The following is a 22,610-nucleotide window of genomic DNA, read 5'->3' as shown; positions in this document are numbered from 1 at the left end:
GGTGTCGATGCAGCACAAGAGCAGAGCTTGGCTTTGGCAACCCTTCGCACGGATGATGGCAAGACGGCGGTCATGCAGTGAGCGGACTCGAGCTGTAGGGTGGTCTCGTGCCAGTGTCTTTGCGTGTCCTGAACCTGCCCTGCCGGCAGCGTGATGTTAGCATTGCCCTGCATCTCAGCTGCAGCAGGGGTGTCTGTTACAGGCGACGCAGATTTCAATGGCTTGTTGGGCTAATCTCCCTGGAATACCTTGATGATGGGGGTCCAGCTTCCATTATACAACTATCATCAGATTAGCGTTATAGGCTATGGACCCTCAGTTCTATGAATTTAAAGGTGCTGGGCCTACTTCTAAATTACATAGTTGAGGAATCAAGTGGATCCTAAGTATAGGGTTTTGCCATTAATTGTCTATAATTTGAGGTCATTTTTCCATATAGCAGTCTTCCTTGTTGCAGATGATAAGCCTGCAAGAGGTTGATCAGTATTTCAACATGAGACCACTTTTTTTTCTTATTAAAATGATAAAACGAACTTCCTGCTTTTTAAATTGCATGCGTACTGTTGCCCCTATTGCAGGGCAGAAGTACAGTACTGGGGTACAGACAGGACAACATGATGCAGAGTGGGTAGCAGAAGCCAAGTATAATTACTGTAATACTACTAATATAATGTAATACTAATCAGAAGCCGAAATAACAGCCAGCAAATGTAAATAATTTTTATTTAAAAAAGGCTTTACAATCTGTACCTCTTCAAATACATTTTCATTCACTTCATACAGACTTTAACAGTGTTTGAAAGCTTCTTCTTGCCAATAAGCAGCAACTCCAGCTGTCGAGTTTTAGAATAAGGCTGAAGCTGTGGCCCAGCTGGTACCGAGCCCAGCTCTGGAACGCTGCTCCACTGCTGACTTGACCAACTACAGCATCACTTTCCTCCACTGTGTTTTATTTGGAAATAATCTTAAATGTTGCTGGGCCCTACCACAGCCAATAAAAAAAATCAACTTTTTAAAAATACGAACTGCATATATTTTCTTAAATGAAGATACTGATTTCGAATGATTGTAGACAAAAAGAAGTGAGACTCTCCCTGCTCCAGCACTGGGACACTCCTAGGTCCAATACAGGTCTGGAACACTGAGGTCCAGTATGAAATTTGCACTTTTTTCTTTTCCCCCACCTGCCTTCCCCCTATGGAGGTGGAGCCAGATCTGTCCCCGTCAGCACCTGCTCCGTTTCCTAAAGGGAGCATTAGAGTGCAGCTGCTGCAATACACACACCAAACTTGTCAAAGACCTGCACTGATGCTTAACAGCGCACGTCTTTGGTAGCGTCGCAGCTGTGGCACAGGACAGTCTCTGCTCCATGCAATCCTTTCATGGCACAGGGAGCATTCCTGGAAGTAAAAATAATCTAAAAGTAGCGGTCAGGCAAACTCTTATCACACCACTAATTTTTCCGCTCATCACCATGGGTTGAGTAATTATCATTAGTCCTGAGCTTCTTAGTGGTTGATAAAGTCTAAGATTAGCAGAAACATTGTGCAAACCAGCACGTACTTTCACAAGAAAAGAAGAACATTCTTCTACCTACAGCACTTGGGAGGAATAGAATCATTTTTAGAAGATCGTGAGGTTTTTTTTTTGTTTCAAGTACAACAAAATCTATTTGAAACTGCATGGCCACCAGTTCATAGGAACAAGGAATGTGCAGGAGACTGCCTGTGGCACTTTCTGAGAGAATTTTATCGCACAGCAGGCTTAGGTTCCGGAAACTGGCATTTAACATTCTGGAGAGTATATTAAGGCATTTGTAAAGAACTCAAAATGAGCAACAGGAATTAAGTCTCTTTCTAAACAGAGTTTAATATTAATATATTGACTAAAGCCTTTTCTATCATGCAGCTCAGATGAATTCAAAATGAAACAGAAAACATTCACTCAGGACCACAGGCAAACAGCAACAAAAATAAAACATTCACTAAAGGAACTTGGCTTAACTACATTTTGTCTTACCCAAACCTCAGAAGTAAACAGTTTAGATTGCTTTCCTCAGCAGACATCTCAGAAAACTCAATAGTAAGGTTTAAAGTGGTATTTAGTGCAGAATCAGTGCTTTAGAATGCAGTCATTGGCAGGATTGGCCCGTGATTCCCAGTACAGACAGAACCTTTTTAAAGGACATGGAGGGGTGTGAAATACGCCCTCGGGAACATGCTGAGGAAGTGTCCAGCAGTATAAACGCTGGCCTTCGACACGAACGACCAGCAAGGAGACCTTCAGAGCCCATCTGCTCCGCTCTGCTTAGTGTTAAGCTGTAGTTTTACTCCGTCGCGTCACGCCGACATGACTGTGCTGTGAATCACTGTACATGACGCGGATGGAGGCCACCCAGGGCTGATGAACCCCTTGAAAGCAGACTGCCACTTGATTCGAGGAGGAAGAGGGAGACTATAACTCGGCACAGACAAACTAAACCCTACCAGAGCCTGCCACAAGGGCCTGGTTTTGTAAGCGTTGTGTGGGGCTGAAATATGCCACAGGAGAGACAGACACTCTGAAAAGGTCCAGGAGCCCAACATTCAGACGGTAGGAACTTTAGCGCCTGGGGCTCGCGAAGGAAATGCCTCTTGGCCGCTATGTTCTTGCCTGACCTCTACTTCAATCGAAACCAATGGCGGTCAAACCGACGTCTGTTAGTGCTTCTCATCTTCGTGAGGGCTGGACGAAATCCTGTGAGCCGAAGCCGGAATCACTCCGCGCACCCGGGAGACTAAGAAAACAGATAAAAACACCCCCTCCGTCCTTGTGTGCTTCCTTTCAGCTCGGGGGGGCAGGTGTCAACTGGCGTCCGGGAGTGGGGCTCGTGCGGGGTGTGCCCTGGCGTTACCAGCCCGCGTAGACGGGCTCGGCGTCTTGAGCCCCCCCGTACCCGCGGCCCGGCGGCCTCTCCTTGCGCAGGAGGGGCGCCCGCTCCACAGCCAGCTCCCTGTCCCTCTCCCTCTTGCGCCGCAGGACGAGCAGGGCGACGACGAAGAGCGCCACTGGAACACAGGAACAGCGCGCTCAGGGCCAGCCCGACCAGGGTCCCCCGCCCGCCCCCCGGGGCCCCGGCTCCGCTCGACCGCATGGCCCTCACAGGCCCGGACACCCGCAGGGCCTGCGCCGCCACGCGCTGGCCTGACCAGGCTGTGAAAACAGGGCTCGGCCCCTTTGAGGCACGAAAAAGACAACAACCGAGCGCTGAACCACCATGCCTCAGTGTAGCAAAACATCTCCTTTCCACAAGCCAGAATGGAGGAAAACACCACTGCCGTGGCCGAATATCTCTTGCCATTTTTATCCGTTTGGCCAGAGCACGGAGACTCGGGTCAGCGGACCTCAGCCCTGCTCTTGGGATGCTCCTGTGTGCCGGCTTCTTGCTCCACCTGGGCCCTAGAGTGCCACTACTCGATCTGCTAGCTGAGGCTTTTTTTCTGTACTCAGGCTTTGGATTCAAAAATATCCCAGCAGAGTGGTTATCAAATCCTGGTCCTAGGTCACCCCTGCGTCTTCTGGTTTTTGCTTCCGCGACGCACTCTTTAAAATCTGATTTCAGCTCCTGAACAGCTGAAGGAGATTGGTCTCCGTCACGAACCCGCAGTGATTGAGGTAATTCATCAGTGCGCCTTCAGCAGGAGGAAGAGCGCTGACTCACTGTGGGAGCCGTCTGACGCAGCGCCAGTCACACTTCTGTCTGGCCATCTATTAATAGCCGTCCAGTCAGAAATAAGGGAGCAAATTCTTAAACAGCAAGCCGGGGAAAGACAACACAGTTCTGCGTGCTGGAGTTGTTGAAAATGAGCGTACTTGAACAATTATATTTGAAGCCCAGTACAGAAAAAAATGTTTCCCCCGGGAGCAGATCTATTTCCTGCTCCAGTTAGCGCTGGCGATTAAGGGCCCAGTGGAACAAAACCCAGCAGACACAGGGTTCCTGCGGGACCAGGACTGAGGTCCGCCGGCTTAGCCTGACGCTAGGAGAAGAGACTGGTGCGCCGCTCTGCCTCGGGGATACTCACAGCCTCCTGCGATGACCAGCAGGGCGATGGTGACGGGCGCCAGCTCGCAGGTGTCTCCTGCCTTGCGCAGGAAGGTCTCCATGCAGTACCCAGGGGCAGTGCTGCCCTTGGGACAGAAGGCGTCGGCAGGACACTCAATGGGGATCACGTCAGGGCTCTGCAACAGGAAGCAGGGGGGAACATCAGTCTAAAAGCCAGAGAGCCTCCATCTGCACCTCCTCCGTGATGTCCAGCTCCCAAAAACAGGGAATGAATCGATCGAGCCTGCCACTCGTGCAGAGAGCACACAGACGGGTTCTTGCTACAGACGGCCAGGGAATGATGGGAGTGCTGCTCTTCCTATGCCGCAGGGACGCGTGTTTGGTTCTGGGACGTCCAGTCACACAGTCAGCAAGCCAGCACATAAGGCTTCTGCAAAGTTTAAAGAATCTACCTGCCGTAGAACATACAGTGACCTTACTCCCCTCACCTTGGCTAAAGCACACACATCTCGGCGATCAGCATCAGCATTATCTCCCTCTATGTGCTTAGAGCTGCACTGCCCACTCACAGGGGTCAGCATGCTACAGCTGCAGCATGTTTCTTGGTCTTGGTTGTGTGCAGGGTGGTCAGGCTGAACCGGTCACCACACTGCACCCAGCTGGGACATTGATCTTTGCAGGAGGGAGGCGGAGAAGGACTCACGGGACAGTAGTGATCCTTGGGGCAGATCTCGCAGCTCTCTTGGCCCCAGTGGATCTGGAAGAAGCCACTGTTACAGATCCTGCAGATGGTCTCGTGGGGCTCCTTGTACATTCCTGAGGGGGACACAGGGATTCGTACACTTCATTGGCTCTAATCCAATGGAAACGATACAAAGGTAATAAGTGGAATGAAGTCTAGCAATGTGTCTGGACTGTATGTCACACAGCAGGGGGATAGTCTAAAACAACCGTGAGGAATTCAGATGCTACAACGTCAGGTGTTGTAAGATTCAATTGAATTAATCAGCTGTTGATTTGTGGGGACAAGGAGAAAATGGCTAATATCACAGAGCAAGCAAATGCAGGTGTGTTCCCCCCGTCTGTCCTCAAAGAGGAGGAAAAATATGGAACAAGTAAGCAAGCATCTCAGATAATGTCCCTCCACCCACAGGGGTTCAATCAGGTGGTCACGCTAACAGAGAACATACTGCACGGCCTGAAGAAACAATATTGCATAAAAGAAACCCATTCAGCCCACTGAAATGGATGAAAAATGATTCTTATTTTCAGGAACACTGTTTGTCCCAGCCTCTGTGCGTGCGATGGATGTCGTGCTGTAGTGCCGTGTGGGGCTGACTGAACGGTGCTCCCCGTGGTTGGGCAGTGGGTACCTGGGCGACAGGGCGTGCACTCCCTGGAGGCGGGCTTCAGGGACTCCGCGCCCCCTGGGCAGGGCTGGCACTGGGCACAGCTGGAGGAGCTAGAGAGAGGAGAGAGGGCAGGACTTTCAGGAGCCAGTCTGCACAACCCACCAGGGCAGACAACCTGTGCCTCTGTGCACCAGCCTTCACCAGGAACAGTCATTTGTACACCAGTAATATAACCAGACTTGAAGAGATGTTCTCTCTATTTGCATTCGGCCCTGGGAGTCTGTTTCTGGAAAACTCCACCTCTAACCTCTGTTCCACGCAGGGAAGCATGTGACCGTGTTTATCTGCGGACTGAGGGAGAGCTTGTGCTGGCAGTCATGTGAGACGCTGGGACCGGGAGGCGTGTGCAGGCGGAGGCGATTTGCGGACTGCGATGTGTTAACCACGTAGATCTCTCCTCTTTCAGCTCTCACACTGGCCCACCACCAGTTAATCTTATTTCAATCAGTACAATCGGTGCGTCATAACATTTCAGTTGTGGCGCCTTCTTCAGGTGTAGACATACCTGAAGGACACAACTGAAGAAAGTCTCTTTTCTTTTCAGCATGGAATACATTTTGAACTATCCTACCACTGGTGCATCGATCAGCCCATTCTGACCAGAACCAGACACAAACTCTTACTGCTGATAAGGCGTCTGTCCTTGGGGGACAGCACATAAGGTGAGACCTGCTCAAGGCAGCTAACACACACACAGGAATCTGCACAGATACAGGCAGGACATTCAAACAACAGTTCAGAATCGAACCCAGGGCCCAAGAGTGGGGAGAACTCTTCACAGACTGCCCAGAAACAACCAACAACCAAGATCTTCCCTCAATCAATTAAGAAACGTATCATTGTGTTAAAACAAAAACATATTAGTGTTGAACTTGGTGATTTCAGATGAGTAAGTATTGGGACACTTTCATATTTAAGTAAGTGTCAGGAGTGTAAAGGTCAGTATTTGGCTGCATATCCCATTGAAGCAAAAACTGCAAGAGGTCTGCAACCTATTGAGCTCTTTGTCTATTCCTGGGGTGTTATGGCTTCAATTATGTCTTCAGCGGGTAAAACTGGATTTAAACCTGAAGACTGACTAGGCTGTGCTGACTGGATGTTCTGGGCCCCTGTACTGCTCTGTGGTGAAGCTTTGTCTTCTACATGAGCAGACAAAACGTCTCTAAACTCCAGAATTCATTCTGCTGCTGCCATCTTTAGTCATGTCACCAACACAGACGAGTGAGCCAGTTCCACAGGCAGCCCCTCATGCCCAGTCCATGCCTCTACCTCCACCAGGCTTCCCAGAAGCTCTGCTGTTCTTTTCTCCACACTTCAACCCCTCCACCAGTCTGGAAAAGGTTTATCTTAGTCTCTTCAGGCCATAAAACGTTGTTTTCAAACTCTCCTGAAAATTCTCGTCTGGCTTTTCTGTATTTGGTGCCGATGAGGATGTGGCCTTAGTAATTCTGCAGTCTGCCTCCGTCTTCTGTGAGCTCACACCTTTCAGGGCTCCCCCCTCTGCTTGTGGAGCAGTTTGCTGCTTTTGCTCCTTCAAAATAAAGATACTCAGCACTACCAATGTGACTAATTGACCCAAGATGGGAGTAGAAAATTGACTTTATTAAAAATAAAATACCGTACTTATCAGTTATGCTATTTTCATGATTGTTCTACTTCCTACAGAAAATCCTAGTTTAGACTTCACTTTCCCAGCACTGCATATATCGTTTTTTCAAATATGTTTTATAGGTAAGGATCTGAGGTAAGGTCCAGGTGGACCACTATAGAAGAAACAATACAAGAAGCATTTCAAATGTATTAAAACTGAGAACATGTTACCCAGCCATGCTGCTGGCTCCCCTTCAAACGCCTGGATCAGATCCTCTCATCGGGGTCCGAGCACCCAGTCAGCCCGCTGGGCCGAACGCCCTTGTCCCACGTTCTAACGGACCTGGGGGGGAGGAGGCCAGTCGGCCCAGCTAGCTGGTGGCTCAGTAACACTCGTCTTGAAGGATCCTCTAGAATCCGCTTAAACAGCATGGCTGGGAATCCTCCTACAGACACCCACCACTCTTTGTGTAAAGAAATGCCTCCTGAATTTCCACAGGAATCCTGCAGCCCTTTCTGTCTCCTCCTGAAGTGGCAGGGCCCCGACTAGCTCTGCTGGTAGAGCATGAGACTCAATCTCAGGGTAGTGGCTCCGTTGGGCACAAGGATAACAGCCCTGTCCTGTAAAAAAACTAATGTTGCTGCCCCTACATGCGGGAAGGCATAACAGGCAAACACCCCCCCCCCCCAACCTGAGTGCCTTAGATCAAACCCCTGAGCAGAAACTGCACAAACCAAGTGCTTGGGTCCACATTCGGTGTCTGATCTATCAGCAAGGCAGCTGTTTACTGGAAACGTCTGCTATCTCACATCTTCTAAGATCATGAGAAACCAATAACAATAAAGAAGTGTAACAAATCCAAAAACAGACCGTGACCCTGGAATACAGCAGGATACAGTTGTTAACAGTCATCACATCACACATTTATACCAGTGTCTGCAAAGATCCAGTGCCGTTAGTCAAGGATTATACAATATGAAGGCGAATCCAATAGTTCCTGTGACTAATACAGACTCCTTCCCGAGTGTGAAAGCAACAGTTCAAAGACAGATCAGTTGCTCTGGTTTAAAGCAAATTTGCCAGATTCATTTTCACGCTTACAGTACAAAAAACATCATACTCTAGAAAAACAAACCAAATTACACAAATGTCCAGCCACTGAAACACGGTCAGTAACGCAAAGTCCTCGTTTATTCCCCTGCGTCTGCAGCGCAATTTTGAAAGAAACTGAAAAACGACTTTCTCGTCAAATAGATGGTCCTGCGGCACAAAGGAAGCTGGTCTTACTACATATCATTTCCAGTCTCGGGCAACACAGGAAAAGCCTGCACATGAGCCCCAAAAGTTCTCTTTACCTTGCCTGATGCGTACCAAGACAAAATATTTAGCATATTTGTAACAGCTGAAATATAAAAACCGGGATGTATGTAATAATCCAGATATATTTCACAGATATAACCGTAAAACCTTTAATTTTCAACATGTGTCATCAGCCAAGGAGCTGCTATTACTGTACACCTCTCATGTCTACTGCCATGCCTTGCTTGAACACGAGACGTCTCTGTCTTTTTGAACTGTTACATTGCCATCTGAGCTCCCACCATGTTCCTTACACCCTCCCATCAACCCAAAACCTTCAACCGGCTTCCTGTCATCAAGAAACCAACATCAAGCCCAACGACCAGTGGCTCTTACTTGCAGAAGGTTCCCAGTGGGCAAGGATCACAGGAAGTGGCGTTTTGGCGAGACGTGTAATATCCTGTTCAAGATAAAATGCCCATCAGTAACAGTATAGTTGAATCTAACAATGATTCAGGAATAAGGCATGAAGACAAATTTAGGTTCACACAATAAGAGCATGCAGGAAATTGGGGAAATGTAAGTAGTGTGTTTCGTGTTTTTTAAATCCAGATGATCTTGTGAATCTGTACATTTTTGGAAAATGCCTTTCCTGTAAAACAAACAGTGAAACATGGCAAAGACGACTGAACCCGAATGAAAAATCCTGCTGTTTTTACAGCGTATTTGTTCATGAGCAGTGCACAAACAATGAGAAATACAATAAAAGTTTCCTTTGTTCATGTCTTTTTTTGCACCAACAGATTTTCAAGGGTTTTGTTCCTATAATTCTCCCCCTCTTCATATTAATTCCTATCTAGCAGTTTTTGAATTGGTGTACAACTTCTTTTTGGCTCTGACACGTGCTCGCAGTGGTGAAGTTTGTCATTGTTTGCTTGTTTAAGTGTTCCCAGGGAGCTGAGTAACACGCCCACTGGCCAGTTGTTATGCAACTGTAGTCATATGAGCTGACATTTCCACAGAAAACTCTTTTGATAGTTTCTCTTTTCCAGTGTTGAAACCCTTATAGGCCAGCTCTCCCATTTTCCACTGCAGCTCACCTAGTTTAGAATAATATTGCTTCAACTCCACTTTGCTAAAAATCTTTCTTTATTTCCCTCCGACACGTACGGCTACTCCGTTAAACCACCACAATTATAAGCATAACTGAACTATTTGCACGGACACAAATACAAAGTGTGGTAGTTACCGGCAGTGGACAAAAAGACTAAAACAGCTCAACTAGCCAATGTTTTTAATCAGTAACGGTGTCAGCATGGATCTCTGAGGGAAAGGCATCGGCAGCAAAGGGCACCAGGACTGCGCTGTCTGTGTATTGATTTGAAGCACAGGGCAAAATAGGCCATCAGGTGCAGGTCAATTGACTGCAACATTCAACCTGGGGCAGCAGTTTAGTCAAAAACTCCCCAGAGCGGGGACACCAGAAGTGCACAAACCACTCATCACAAACGGCAGTGTACACTTTAACTTTAACGTCTATTGGTGCCAAGAGCAGCAGCAATGGACCACTGAGCAGTAATGACATGCAAGATAGTAGAAGTGTCAAATCAGTGATCCTTCGCCATGTTCTCGACACATGGATCGTTGTTAGTCTCTACTCTTCTCTGTTCAAGGCTAAAGAGATTCATTTCCTTCGGCCTGTGAGTGTAGGAGTCACAGCGCTTAAGCCCCGGAATGTGTCTGGTTGATCTTCTCTGGATGAATTCCAGGGCATCATAGTTTTTTTCTGGAATGTGGTCATCATATTTGTACCCAATATTATAAATGAGGCCTTACTAGCTATTACACAATTTTTACATGAAGTCCCTTAATTTGAACTCTACTCTGTTGACGATATATCCTTGCATTTTGTTTGCCCTTTTAACTGCTTCCCTTTACTCCAAAAGCCCAGTCTGAGGCTCACTGTTCCAGAAATGCGGCTCGATCTGTATCTCCACAGCGTGAAGCGGATGTGTGTGCGCATCCTCTGAGCAACACAAAACCGCACGCTCCCGAGACTGGCCCCACGCAAGTGAGAGAGAGCAGAGGAGCTGCGCAGGTGGCCTACCTGGAGAGCAGGCTGTGCACGCCTGCGAGCCAGTGGAGTTGGCGAAGGTGCCTGCTGGACAGGAGAGACACACAGGACTGCCAGTGGAGCTGAGACAAGAGAGGGGAGAGACATCAGGCACCACAGAGACCTGACTTTGGTAGTGAAGACTCAGGTTGATGTTTTTAAATAGGGCAGGGCCACCCAAACTCACGCCTGATTGTTATCCCATTGATTGACACTCCTGACTCTAATTATCCCCTTAACTGAACTGATAATCCTAGAGGTTCACATACTTTTTCCGACAAAGACATTTAATGTTGGATCATTTTGATCAGTAAAAAAATGAAAAAGTATATCCTTTTGTGTGTTATTTGTTTTATTGGGTTCTCTTTATCTATTTTTATGACTATTTTCACATCAAATTTATGCAGAAATTCAGAAAATTCTAAAGGGTTCACAGACTTTCTAGCACCACTGTAAGTGCAGTTCATGCTGCGGTCTAAAAAGATTATTTCTAGAGCTATTGAGGTTTTTCCATGTTCCTTTCCAGTGTCCATGTTCCTTTCTCCTTCAGGTACAAACTTGTTGTTGGGACAGAAGCGTGTCTAGACACACAGGGACTAAAAACAGCACCGCAGATAAAATAGTGCAAAGGGCAGAAAAGGAAACATTACTGTGGTGAATACAAGAGTAACAAATACAACGTGCACTTCGCTTGCTTATCCTTACTGATTGCGTATTTCTGAGCAAACGTGGAGTCTTGTGAAATGGGGGCCAGAGTTTCACAAGACGGAATAAAAAGCCTACGGCGCTGTGCTCCAACTCGACGAGGAAACGCACAAGCGCACCACAATCCGCAAGCACTGAGTCACGACACTGGCGGGTCACCGTCGCCCAACATGAAGAGACCGCCCTATAGGCGAGCACAAGCACTGAAGACCAGGTCTCCAGCTGGCCAGGTCTCGCCCAGGTGAGGCCGGGCTCAGCTCTGCAGCGGTGCGGTGCTTCGGTGACAGAATCTGCTTGGAGGAAGGCGGAGGCGGACAGACAGAGGAAAAGACGCTAAGCTGCCTTCTGACACACACAGAGGGCAGAGTAGCCGAGAGGGAAGGGGTGCTCCAGATTGCGGACAGATCTAATTCGTGAATTAGCGCAGTCAGAGAAAAGAGCCAGCTCTGTCCTGCGGAGAGGTGGCTGGGAGGGGCACTCACTTGGTGTAGAAGCCCTGGCTGCAGGGCAGGCAGAGGTCCTGAGCGGCCAGAGGTTGGTAGTGCCCCCTGGAACAGGGCAGGCAGTTGCTCTGAGCCACACACAGCCCGCGCTCTGGGCAGCACGAGCACGCCAGCGTACCTGGGAAACAGAGGGAGGAGGTACCACACTACTTCAATTTACTGTTTATACATCAGTCCGTGAAACTCATGGAATTGAACTCACTACTACAGTTACAAACAGAGCCCTGTATTATGGGGCTGTATACTGTACATATATGCAAAGGAACAAGTAAAGGTTTATTCCCTGCTGAAAAGAGAAGAAAGGAAACAACGTTTGCGCTGGGGAGCCTTCATCAGGTGCGAGCCTTCTTCCTCACACCCGAAGAAGGCTCCCCACCTGAAACGTTGCGTTTCCTTTCTTGTCTTTTCAGCACGCAATAAACCTTTACTGGTTCCTTTGTAGCCCACACCTGCTGACGCAGCTGCCCACCTGGACTACTGTACATGTAGGCCTATATGGAGAGGCACTGATTGCTTGGCTCTTTATATCAGAACAGGCTACGAGCGCCAGAAGAGAGGTCAGGCTGTCTTTAAGGGCTGACAGAGCTCAGGAGCCTTCACGCCTTTCTGAATCATTTAAAACTGTCCTGCGGGACCACGTACTCAGCACAAGACATTAGTAGCGCGATCCTCACGGACGTTTTGCCATCGAATGCCGGTGGACGTAGGAAACGCCGTTTGCTCACCATTGTCGTAATAGGAGCCGGGGGCGCAGGCCACACAGCTGGAGGTGTTGACGGCGGAGCAGTCTGGAGCCGCTGTGCTGGCAGGGAGCTCCGTGGTCACAGTGGCGTTCCCACTTCCTGTGGCGTTGGTCACCGCGGGGGCAAGCGTCGTCTGGCCGACGACCATTCCTGACAAGCAAACAGCGTGGAAAAAGAGGGCTGCAGTGAAATATGAACGAAAACGGTGACGGAGGTTTTCCCAGAACACCACCCGGTAGGATGCAGGGGCTCAGCTACATTGGGCCCCTTTATATACCTGTCCTTCTCCAGACAGGCCTGTATCTTCTGACCTGCTTAGTTTTCTCCCTTTGGAATTGTGTTGACTTTTATTAAATTGTGCGGTTACGCATGTTGAAGTGCTTCGAGATGATTGCTTTTAAAGGTGCTGTTAAAAATGCCAATTCATACTGTTTCCTCCTACTGTGATTTCACTGATCACACTGGTGGAATACCGGGCGAAAGAGAAGAACAAACCCTTCTAAGTTGGTTTTCCTAAAGCCCCCTCTCTTCGAAGATCTCCATTTTCACGAAGGGGTAACTGAGGCCACAGCCACACTGAACTCTCCCGGGGAGCAGCTCTGCAGGCCCAAAACAGCAGCACGCTTCTTGGGAAAAACACCTGACCCCGTGTTTCTCAGTCACACCCATGAAGTGCAGCATTGCAAACATACCAGGGAAAGGAAAAACAGCTACAGCTACAGTTGTCCTCCTTTCACTTATGACTCTGCTGTGAGGCCCGAAATCGAGTTTCAGAAGAGGACAGGCAGATTTACAGACAGATGTGCGATGAAACTGGCTCTTTCCCCACTTGTGCCACTACAGAGCTCTTTCGCAGTTAGTGATTTTATGTACACTGAAGGGCAGCCAACCACAAGAAGACAGCTTCTGTCTGACTTCCCCATTTTAAAGTCTCTTACCCTTTTTTGAAAAAAAAAAACCCTGCTGAAAGTGTATATGCCAATTCATGGAGCTTGAACACACAAACCCTTCTCAAAGCAACTTCAAGAGAAGGGAAAAATGTGTATCAGATTTGATCATAAAGATCTCTTAGGAAAATTTAATGGAAAAGATGCAGATTGTGAAGGTTTGTGGATTAGCTGATATAAGCTTGGAAGCACTGATCCTGAGTGCCATCTCCTTCAAAACTATATTCATTTCCAGAACATATGTCACTACATTTTAAGTGAAACTGAAATCCAGTTTTGGACAATGTGGTTCACTGTGAAGTACAGGAGCTTCCACATCAGAGTCTGTAATTAATTAGAGAGTGGCAAATTCACAATAAGCATGATCTGTGACCACAAGCAAACATTAACGCAACCCTCTTTACAGACAATTCCCTCCAGAGCTGTGGTGAGTGTCTGTGCTCACCGCTCATCATCTGTGAATCACAATCTGTTGTTACATGTTGTCAACAAAAACAGGATCTTTATTTCTGAAACAGGGGTAGGATTCAGATGACTTGATGACACCCTAACCTCATTTACTACATTCAGAAGTCTTGTCTGGTGCTTTCTGTTGTGAACTACACTACTTTTTTCATGAGTGACAGCAGTAAACACTGCAATCGTATTACCATTACTATTTTTGTCACATGCAAGTTTCACTGTTGGTTTTTAGTGACTTGTGTTCCCACCACAGTTTCTGTTCAAAATCTCCGATCTGTAGGCGATGTCTGGCGATGTTGCAAAGCAGGTTTTCACAATCTAACTCTGACTTGCCAAGCTTGTGACACTCCCGATGCCCAGGCAACCACACCCTGCAGGGCCCTGATTCAGTAGAATATCCTACAAAAACCTGCTGGTGTCACATGTTAGCCATCAATAACTCCATCCTACTCCTCGGGGGTATAATTTTCCACATTACTAACAAATGACTAAGGAATCAGGTATAAACCACGTGAAAGATAGAGATTATTCTTTAGTGCCACACAACAATAGATGGTGGAATTTGCCTTCATGACAGCAAAGAACACAGCTGAAACACACATACAACATATACAGTACAGAAGACACACAAACATCTGTAACTGTAACATATGTAAACAACTTTCCATGTAGCAGCATCATTACACAGCGGAATTCGGAGTCCAAGGTGAATTCAGAGCTGGTGTGGCAGTGGGAAAGAGGCTGAGGTTGAAGCGGGCAGGCCTTGAGAGGAAGGGTTTGAAACGTTTTCCAGAAGGGAGAAGCTGAAAGGGATTATGAGCTGGGTGAGAGGGGTCTGAGGCGATTTTCTTGGCACGATAGGAGGGGCGGCTTGAGTAGAGAGATGAAATGGAAGGGAGTTCACAGCCAACAATTTGTGCAGCTTTGGACACAGTCCTTTCCAGTTTGCCTTTGGAGCAGTTATCCAAGCTCCCACACCAGACTGTAATGGAGGTTGTCAGAGCACTTTGGATTCTGGCTGCATAAAAGTGAAGGAAAGCAAAAGAGCCTTGATCCTGAGTGACAGGGACAACGGCCTCTCTTTGAAGCGATCACCCTTTCTTACAGGTTGTATAACTCACATACAGTGCAATGGATTCTATGGCACACAGACTCAGCGGTACTTCACAGGACCTTTGATTCCTCGAATTGAAAACAAATATGGGTATTTCACTGGAAAATCCACCTACAGCAAGAAAGTACCACTGGAATTTTTTTCTAAAGGTACTGTACATAATACCCACAAAAATTCCAAATAGCCTTAAATTCTAAAAAGTAATAAATCAATAGTAGTAACCGGATAGAAATATATTTGGCAGACACTTTTAGCCAAAGCAGCTCACACATGCACCGATTCATAGAGCTGGGTACCTTACTGTAGCAACTCAGGGGAAACACCTTGCTCAAGGGTATAGCAGCAGTGTCTCACCTGGGATTTGAACCCATAGCCTGCTTGTCACAAGTCCAGAACCTTCATCGCCGCTCCACACTGCTACCCTAGTCCATTCCCACCTCTTCACAAGGGGCAAATGTAAATCAAGTAGACAAAACCTCTATAAACATGTTAGAAGACGATCTCAAGCTTCAGCTTTTTGCTCAATTGCAACGTCAAAGAACAGGCACTGTATATGAACAGTTCTCAGCACATCCTGGTGTACTCAAGGGCAGCAGAATGAAGTAACACTTACAAAAAGAGCCCCATGAACCTGTACAGTACTGTGATTGTGTGGAGGTAATCTTATTAGCCTTTGGCCCAAGGGAATTCTTCTCGGAGGGGCACTCAACAGAGTAATGCAGTTACTCAGAGCTGGTCATGAGACGACTGGTGGATTCAACACTATCCCTGAGTTTTCAATGGTTCCTCTGATTTTCAATCAGAATCTTTCTTTTTCAATCATTTATTAAATAAAACACATATGTATATAACAGATGAGGCAAACTCTCATATCCTTTTGGAGCGAAATGTAAATGTGAGCTCTGGCGTCAGTTCCCACACGTCCTGCAGATGTTCTCCTGTGTCGTCTGAAACACACTGGGCTCCGAGGTGTGACAGAGAAACGTCAAAAACTGTCCAACTCCAGTCTGGGGAACCCAGGAACCCAGGAGGTCCTATAGGTCTGTTCTACTCCAGCACCCTCAGAACTGGAGCTCTTATCTGATCATCAGAGCCGGGACTCACAGTGCTGGTTCCCTTAACCATCTTAATACAATTGATTTAAACTGTTTGATTGTTTTCAGCTCTTAAACATGTTCTTAAAATTGTAAATGAAACGGCCGAATTTTTGGAATATCTGAAAGTTTATTTTTCTGCTCAATCAAGTAACTTCTTAGTTTCGTCCAATTAAGGCTTCGGTCAGATAAACTGGGCTGGAATGACAGGGCCAGGAGCAGAGTCTTACCTCCTGTAAGAGGGGGGTCTGCCAACAATTATTCAAGGAGGTGGGGAGTGGGTGGTTTCCAACAGATCACTTCAGCAGGTGACGCAACCAAAATTCCCACTAAACTGTAGGGCACGATAAGGAAAAATGTGCGCACAATGTTTTTTGTTCAAAACCAAGAGAACGAAAAAAGGAAGCTGAGGCACAATCAGGTTTGTTTTAAAGCCATCGGGGAAAAGGGAAACCACCTAGTAGCATCTGAAACTTTGAAACGAGTGTGTGAGTTTACGTAACGCTTGACCGATTTCTTCCGCAATTTGACAGCGCAACGAATCAGACAAGGAACTGAGACACCAGGACAAGGCTACATCCTAGAGAAGGCGTCCTGCATTCTGGAACGGGGATTCGGCGAGAGGAACCCAGCTCACCATCACAACATGCGTCTCAAAGAAGAATACATATAAAAACAAATTCTCAATTCTCACAAGTTGTGGCTGTCTTTTCACATACAGACTGCTGCAGACAGAAAGCATGCTTCAGCTCCCGAATGCACTGGAAGTTTAAACCATGGCACAACCTAGACAAGAGAATTTCCTGGTTCTCATCGAAGGTAAGGACAGCACGAGAGAGAAGAACTGTTGAGCTACACAGAGGGGCATCATGCATGTATATCCTCATGCTCTATGAATGGCACTTCAGAGTTTGGCTACGCACTGCCCCTGTGGCAAACAACACAGCTCAGACCTGAACTGTCACCCAGTCATTTCTTATCAATGTATTTCCTGGATTTTCTTTCAATAGACAAGAACAACAATCATGACAACTGAGATGCCCAATGCCTCTCGACATTTAGTGAGGACAGCAGGGTTAAATAGTTCTAGCTGCCTGGAGCCTCCTGAGTGGCTCGACCAGTGCAGGTTGAGCTCTGTGAACACGGGTCCGAGCCTGGGTCGTGTCACAAGCCCTCTGTGACCGGAATATCCAGAGCAGCTGTCGACTGCGGCTCGGACAGAGTGGGATTCGTGGGCCAGGGCTCTCAGATCTCGGTGACACGATGCCCCCAGTGGCCTCCTGCACAAGTGCAGGCATGTAGTGCTGTCAGTCAGAAACGCGCCTCTTCCATAATTAATAATATTAATTCCTTACACTTATACAGCGCTTTTCTGGACACTCCACTCAAAGTGCTTTACAGGTAATGGGGATCCCCTCCACCACCACCAATGTGCAGCCCCACCTAAAGTTGATGCGACGGCAGCCCGTACTGTGCTCACAGTACTCTCACCACACACCAGCTCTCATTGGGGAGGAGAGCAGAGTGATGAAGCTAATTCATAGATGGGGATTATTAGGAGGCCATGAATGGTAAAGGCCAATGGAGAATTTGGCTAGGACGCCAGGGTTACACCCCTACTCTTTGCGAGAAACACCCTGGGATTTTTAATAACCACAGTAACCAGTCAGGACCTCGGTTTTACATCTCATCCAAAGGATGGTGTCTTTTATAGTACAGTGTCCCCGTCACTATACTTGGGCATTAGGACCCACATGGACCACAAGGTGAGCGCCCCCTGCTGGCCCCACTAACACCTCTTCCAGCAGCAACCTTAGTTTTTCCCAGGAAGTCTCCCATCCAGGTACTGGCCAGGCTCACACCTGCTGGGCTTCAGTGGGCTGCCAGCTGGGAGCTGCAGGGTGATATGCAGCATCAAGAACAGGCACTGTATATGAATGGTTCTCAGCACATCCTGGTGTACTCTAGGGCAGCGGAATGAAGTAACACTTACAAAAAGAGCCCCATGAACCTGTACAGTACTGTGATTGTGTGGAGGTAATCTTATTAGCCTTTGGCCCAAGGGAATTCTTCTGGGAGGGGCACTCAACAGAGTAATGCAGTTACTCAGAGCTGGTCATGAGACGACTGGTGGATTCAACACTATCCCTGAGTTTTCAATGGTTCCTCTGATTTTCAATCAGAATCTTTCTTTTTCAATCATTTATTAAATAAAACACATATGTATATAACAGATGAGGCAAACTCTCATATCCCTTTGGAGCGAAATGTAAATGTGAGCTCTGGCGTCAGTTCCCACACATACTGCAGATGTTCTCCTGTGTCGTCTGAAACACACTGGGCTCCGAGGTGTGACAGAGAAATGTCAAAAACTGTCCAGCTCCAGTCTGGCAAAGCAGGAACCCAGGAGGTCCTATAGGTCTGTTCTACTCCAGCACCCTCAGAACTGGAGCTCTTATCTGATCATCAGAGCCGGGACTCACAGTGCTGGTCCTGCAGGGCACACACACACCTGCTGGGCTCCGATCCCAGTTACACAAATAAAGCCTCAATGTTCTTAATAGGATTAATTTAAAATTTTGTCAGATTGTTTTCATCTCGTAAACGTGTTGCATGTGGAGGCTGCCTTTTAACCACTGCAATTCACAAGTACATTAAAATCCCAAGCATCTGAGCAGAAAAACAAACTTGCAGATCCTCCAGATAAGTACCTGTTATAATTGTCAGCTTCCTCAAGGCCACAAGCCACTTCCTTCTAGCTGGGCTGGAATAACAGCCAGCAGGTCTGTGGGCCTCCAGGACAGAGAGTGGGAGCCCCTGAATGAGTCAGACCGGGTTTGGGGGTGAACGCCCTGCAGCACAGCTCCCCAGGCCTGGAGTGGTGCACCTCCCCTGCAGACCTGGAACTTTCACTCTTGCTAGCTCGACTGCAAGACGCAGCTCGAGAGAAAGTGGGACAGGAAGAAACTGGTGAACGAAGGAGTGTTTCTGTCTCTGGGGTGCTGTATGTAAATTCTGTCTCTCAGTTTCATCAGGCGACCGGACTGCGGCTCTGGCTGGTGCAAAACACAGCAGGCAGAACTGAAATGCGCAACTAATCACATCTGCACTGGCTGCCCAGCGCGTTTCACACTGCATTGAAGTCTCTTCCTCCAGTGAGTCTACCTCCATCTGCCATTACACTGATCCAAAGGACAGAAGCGGGATTAAACCAAATGTCCCGACTAGAACACACACTTCAGGTCACCCATCAAAAGAACTTCCAATTTTAAGGCTAGAACAGGATATTTAAAACTGCCATAACACAGCAATAAAGTGATGGTTACTTAATAAAGTTAACTGCAACATTCTACCTCTCCTCTTTGTTCCTACCACACCTTATGTCAACTTTTAAAAAATCCTGTGGCGTTTCGTAATGCCACAGTAAGAAATTCTTTCCTCGCGTTCCTTGTACATAACTCAGTAATAAGTCAGTAACTTATTTTTAGTCTTGAACAGAGAAGTCTATGAGGTGAACCGAACCAAGCTTACCAAATCTTCAAAGGCAGTGACCAGATAAAACGATCAGCCCTCTTCCAGAACGTCAGTGGGAAGACAAATCTAAGGACTCCGGCGAGAACTGAGGGGACATGCGTTTACGAAAAGGAGGAACGTCTTGACACCAAGGGTTATAGGAGCGTGCAACAAACCACCCAGCTGTAATCAACACAAATACCTTGATTTCTTTGAGACCAGCTAGCATCCGAGTAGGCTAAACAAACCAAATGTAACTCTTCTCATATGTAACTTCTCCATGCCGCCAGAAGTGAGAGAAACTTCAACACTTTCTGAAAGACGTGCAGGTGCACCATTTCCCTTCAGTGCCTCACAGCAAGCGAGATTCAGAGGGAAGTCTCCCACAGGTGTGCAGCCCACTGACTTTCATCAAATGTGAAACTAAACTGCACAAGTTCCCTTTCCAGCAAGGCATGGCTGATTCATTCCTGAATTCGTCCTCATTTACACTGGAGCTGGAGTTCGGCCGAAAGAAACCGTGAACCAAAGGAAAGTGACAAACGAGGGGAGATCATTCAGACCACCCAGCTCATGGTGCTGCTGACTGATCCAGCTGTTTCTTGGAAAGAGGCCAGGGAATCAGTTTCCACAACACAGCTGGGTAACTTGTTCCATACTCCCGCAACTCTTTGTGCAACAGGACAGCTTGTCAGAGGCGGTGTGCCGGCGCCGTGAAGCTCCAAGAATCTGCTAGGTTTGCATCAGATTTATCATGTGAAAAAAATAAGTAAACCTTCCCTTCCGAATCGCCCAGCCCCTTCTCCTGTAAAGCTGAACGAACAAACGGGGATACGGGACTGACTGTCACTCGGACCAGACCACCCTACACTGCTGCTGAAAGAACAGCAACAGCACTCACAGTGTTGGTGATTAAAGTGAAAGGAAAATAAAGTAAAACTCCCTGACACTACATATTTCAAAACAAGGTGAACAGTAAAGCTTTCAGGATGGGGTAAAACATACATAACACAGCAGTAAGGCTGTCAGACATGTATGTTTTTGGTATCAACAGGACGAGTGAAAGGGCAAGAAGTCCTCTGAGAAACAGCATGGTTCAACATCTTCAATTTCTGTAGGAGAGAAAAACTGTTTTCCAGTGGTAGATCACGGGAAGAAAAGCTCAGCAACAAGCATGTTCAGAGATCAGTGGAAAGTACAAGCAAGTATATTAATCATGTACCTGCACACAGTGTCACAGCAGCAAACTAAAACTGGCACTGTCCATCTGTGAGCAGAAAACGACTTATTCCTGCCCTGTCTTCAGACATCAAGAACCCCAGGCAGAATGTCTCTAAGAGGTCAAAGGAAACCTGAACACTTGGAGAAAGCTGACACACAAGAGAACATACAAACTCCACACAGAAGGTACTCTAGTCCAGAATCAAACCTACAGTAGGAACCCAGAGCTGTGAAGCACCAACCCTACCAGAGACACCACCCTGCTAGCCACTGGCATCAGAGGATCACAAAGAGAAAGTTATAAATCCCAGCAGACTCTCCGTATAGTTTCCTTTAGGGCTGTAAAATAAAATCGCACTATTTTCTTTTTAAAGAAAAGGAAAGGTGTTCTACGAAATATGGGAAGATTAACTCTGTGTAGCAGACTCAAGAGTGGAGAAGGTGTACGGACGAACAGCTTGCGACAGAAATAATACAGACATAGCCGCTTTAAATTCATGATCGCCGGACATGAGGCAGATTCTAGCAACTGAGGATGATCCTTTAATTCCCCAAAATTACCAACCCTCTCCGACGACGCTGTTTACAAACAAGGGCACAGTTTGTCCTGTTTTGAAATATGCCGAGCAGGAATATACAAAGTATGGCATAGGATCGATGAAGGGGATGCTCGTTTATTCCCGACAGGCACAACGAACTCTCGTGAACATGCGAGCCGATTTTCTGCAAACTCTCAGGGCGGTGAACAGAGACCATTTGTTAAACAAAAATGTTAATTTATTATCAAATAATAAAAATAATAATAAATAGGGGGTAGGAGATTATTACAACATTAAAAGTAACTAAGCCAAATCGTGGCATTGTTTTCCTTTCTTCAATGAGCGTGAATCTGAAACTTTCTAAAGGTCATAAAAAATCCTTTACTTCTCCTACATTGTGCCTTCGTGATATTTTACAATCAGCTTTACAAAGGCTGTAAATCTGCAGTTCAGTCGCGCTGTTTTGTTTTTTTTTTCCCCCCACAAAATGTGCCCTGAATTAGGGAAGAAAACGCGGCACTTACCCAGCAGGCAAACAGCGCTCAACGCGCACAGCCACGGCGTCAGGCAGCGGGCCATCTCGCTCCAGAAGTGAAGCAAACCAGGGTCGCCGGAGCTATGCGCTCGGCTTGCTTTCATTCATGAGAAGTGGCGCTGGCAGCCCCGGGCACAGCTGGAGCCGCTGGGCTTCCCCTGTCATATGACATCTCGTCATGTGATTATCCTCGGCCGAACTGGGGCTCCATAACGCCGTCATTGTTTTAGATCTGCTGCGGATTTCTCTGAATTATACGTCGGGGGAGCTGCGTCCTTTTGGGCTGTTAAAAAATGTTACGCGAACATGCCGCTTCCTTTTAATGTTGTTTCATTTTTGCTTTCTTTCAAAGAAATACGCCGAGTATTTTTTTTTTCTAAGATTCAGGTGTCACAACCAAAGCTGCAAGCGAGTTCCAAGTGTCACGTTGAATATGACACAGCCACCTCTTGCACATCGTTGTCATTTGACGCGTGTTGAGGCGCATAATGTTTTTAAAACCAACGAAACCCGAACAGGCGCTTTCTGTCTCTGAAGAGCGGCTGGGGGGAGCGGCCGGTGCAGGTTAGCGATGACGGCCGTAGGGAAAAGCTTTGCTTCCTTCAGTCAGTGTGTGGACCACCGTCTTGGACTGATGCATGACAGGGCTTGAGCGTATTCAGCTCATACACGCACTTGGTCTTGCTGTAGACCTTGAGGTAGAGTGCAAAACTTTAACTTGACAAAATATCAAAAGATGTTTAGTAGATTCTGAGTTTGAATGAATTTGAGAAA

The 22,610-nt window shown here is 47.1% G+C and overlaps 1 protein-coding gene across 1 annotated transcript; it reads right to left on the bottom strand.

The window, feature by feature from the left end:
* Positions 1-706: 706 nt before the first annotated feature.
* On the bottom strand, positions 707-22,533 carry LOC148678833 (uncharacterized). Its single transcript, XM_088638179.1, has 9 exons — positions 21,826-22,533; positions 12,394-12,561; positions 11,648-11,786; positions 10,455-10,543; positions 8,744-8,807; positions 5,419-5,507; positions 4,749-4,861; positions 4,065-4,221; positions 707-3,047 (listed from the first exon to the last, which is right to left on the bottom strand). The coding sequence occupies exons 1-9, from the start codon at positions 21,938-21,940 to the stop codon at positions 2,890-2,892; spliced, it is 1,092 nt and encodes a 363-aa protein (XP_088494305.1). The 5' UTR covers positions 21,941-22,533; the 3' UTR covers positions 707-2,889.
* Positions 22,534-22,610: the final 77 nt, after the last annotated feature.

Source organism: Lepisosteus platostomus, chromosome 1 (assembly GCF_059453375.1).
Source record: "Lepisosteus platostomus isolate fLepPlt1 chromosome 1, fLepPlt1.hap1, whole genome shotgun sequence".
NCBI classification, from domain to species: Eukaryota; Metazoa; Chordata; class Actinopteri; order Semionotiformes; family Lepisosteidae; genus Lepisosteus; species Lepisosteus platostomus.
The sequence above is the reverse complement of the archived record's forward strand: the minus strand, read 5'-3'. Positions and strand labels throughout refer to the sequence as shown.